A 2810-nucleotide genomic window follows, 5' to 3' on the forward strand; every position below is an offset into this window, starting at 1 on the left:
ATAAATTAATGTTTAAATCAATTTATTCTAATTCGTGACCATCAAATTGTAAGGTCTCTATAATAAAGTTTGTGATATCTCTAGCATCAATCAAATGCTTTAGTTGGTATAAAAAAGTATGAATAATTAATTTTAAATAAATAAAAATTATAATACAAAACATTAACTAAATTGATGGATAATAAATAAATTTCATTTTAAGTGATATTGAAATACACAAATGCCCATTTAAGGTTTTTGCATAACACCTCAAATTGTATTGGTTCAGCCCTACTTTAAGAAAAACTATTTTATTATGTTTTGGGTAGTACTTGACCTTTTATTGGTTCTATAATTTATTATAATTTTTTTTTACTGGAGCTTCGGTAGCTTTCCAGGAATAAAACCATAAGCATATCTATCTCTATAAATTCAGCTATAAACATGTCACCATTATATAAATATATAGAAACCAAATCTCTTCTTGAGAATAATTAGAAGTTTTGAAAGAAAATCTTTGAGTAGATTCTCGAAAATCTGACAATGTCCCATTCAAGTAGATGTGCAGCTTGCAAATCTTTGAGAAGGAGATGCCCTAAAGATTGTGTTCTTGCACCATATTTTCCTCCAACCAATCTGCAAAGATTTTCTTGTGTTCACAAAATCTTTGGTGCCAGCAACATTACCAAAATGCTAGAGGTATGACCAAATATATATTGAAATAATCATATAGATGGTGTTAATGATCTCTTTAAGATGTTTCTTAATGTATTCTTTCTCTAATTCATCTTTGATCGGTAAATATAGCGAAAGAAGACAACAAATGACACTGATTTAGTTTTATTTATTTAATTAATTACGTACTCTAGGTTTTCTTTTAATCATTGGTTTTTTACTTTTATTTCAGTATATTAGTAGGTAAACAAATTTTATGCATTGTCATTACAGAATCGACATTCATGACTATGAGCAAAACCCTTACTATAGTAATAATGCAAAGATGATATGTTTTTTACTATTATCAACTAATGTTAGTGTTGTTCTTCAGTTCTTACTTCGTGCTAGGAAATAAAACAACCATTTCTATAATCAAGATGAATTTTAACATGTTTTACTTTCTTCTTTTTTTCCTATCATTGTATGCTTTGAGTTCATTATTTTATGTTAATATCAAATTTGTTTAGTACCTTTTGCTCCTAAATTTTCTTGAAACAACATTTGAGAAAAATTTTATAAGTGTTTTGAGTAAGTGAATATTACTACCTAAGTGTACATTTGGCAAAAATTATTTTTGCCAACTTATTTTACTATTCATCTTATTTTTGCTACTATTTATAAGTTCTATGGCACTTTTGGTACTATTTATATAAATTCATCTCAATTTCCATTTTTAACCAAATCTACATTATTATTTTAGAATTAAGTTATTCGAGCATCTATTCTAATATTTGACTCTACTCCTAATGGAATTTTATTTTACTACTCTTGTAGCCGTTTGATATTTTCCATATATAGACTCTTATTTTTTTTATTTTTTTTTTATAAGATAGAAATTCTACTCTAGCCTAATTTAAGTGTATATGTGTATGAAATTTTCTCTTGGAAACTTGAACTTCAGCCCTTGTCTCTCCACACTTCACAAGCACTTATATTTGTGGAATGATAATTATGCCAAGAATGCGTGGTGGTTTTCACATATAGACTCTTTTTCAACTTTAACGTATAATTTTAATACCTGTCACAACAAAGTACAAAACTACCATCATTTGAAATAGATCCTTTGTCAATAATTGCCCAAGTAATTATAAGTAATGATTTTCATTTGACAAAAAAGAATCTCATAATTATTTTACTTTGAAATTGATTAGTAGTACATTTTTTACTAAGTTACTTATATTTATGGACAAAACTTAGGTACAGTACCTTAGGTGCTATTCCTTAGATTTCCGTCTAAAGATTCAGTTATATGGCTACTTAATTAAAAAATAAACTTCTATTATATGAGAAAAAATTCACAAAACTAAATCTTAAGAGAGGAACCTATGGAACAGTACTTAAGTACTGTATCTAAGTCTTGTCCAATATTTATTACTTCAAAATTTAGTCCCTTATAGTTGTTCATCTCTCCAGTTTATTTCCCCCCCTCCCCCCAAAAAAAAACAAAAAACAAAAAACAAAACAAAACAAAAACAAAAACAAAACAAGAAAGCTGGTTCAATTTTTTTTTTCATCATTTGGCATTGCAGCAACTTCCAGTACATTTACGAGCTGTGGCAGCAGATTGCATGTCTTTCGAAGCAAGTTCACGTTTGGAAGACCCAGTCTATGGAAGTGTTCGAATAATCTCTCAACTCCAAGAACAAATAATTGAGGCTCAGTCTGAGCTAGAGAAGACAAAGGGTGAAATAGCCTTTCATAATGCACAACAACAATTACAACAACAACAAACGCAGCAGCTGCAAATAATTCAAGCAATTGCCCAAGAAGGTGAAGATCAGCACTCATGGCTCAGTTCAAGTCAACAAGATCCTTTCCCCAATGTAAATCAGCAATTACTTGAAGACTACAACTATTCCAATACTTTTCTTGGCTTTGAATTTTGAGCAAATTATAAGTTAAGTTTATCAACGACTGATGTTAAGGATATTATAGATAATTTAGATATTCGCGTATTATGTCATTTTGGTGGTACTAATTAATCACTTCAACTCTCTCTTTTAGATTATTCGTTTTCTTCTTAGCTTTTGAGGTATTTGAAAATACTTAACTAGTTGCATTCAATTACCAACTATCTTATAGCATATTAACAAAACCCAAAAAGAGGAATTTTA

General features: G+C 28.8%; 1 protein-coding gene across 1 annotated transcript; it reads left to right on the top strand.

The window, feature by feature from the left end:
- Positions 1 to 522: 522 nt before the first annotated feature.
- Positions 523 to 2582, top strand: LOC112041157 (LOB domain-containing protein 24-like). Its single transcript, XM_024074058.2, has 2 exons — positions 523 to 678; positions 2226 to 2582. Exons 1-2 carry the CDS (start codon positions 523 to 525, stop codon positions 2580 to 2582), a joined length of 513 nt encoding a protein of 170 aa, XP_023929826.2.
- Positions 2583 to 2810: the final 228 nt, after the last annotated feature.

The sequence above is a fragment of the Quercus suber genome, unplaced genomic scaffold, assembly GCF_002906115.3.
Source record: "Quercus suber isolate HL8 unplaced genomic scaffold, Cork oak 2.0 scaffold_401, whole genome shotgun sequence".
Lineage (NCBI taxonomy): Eukaryota > Viridiplantae > Streptophyta > Magnoliopsida > Fagales > Fagaceae > Quercus > Quercus suber.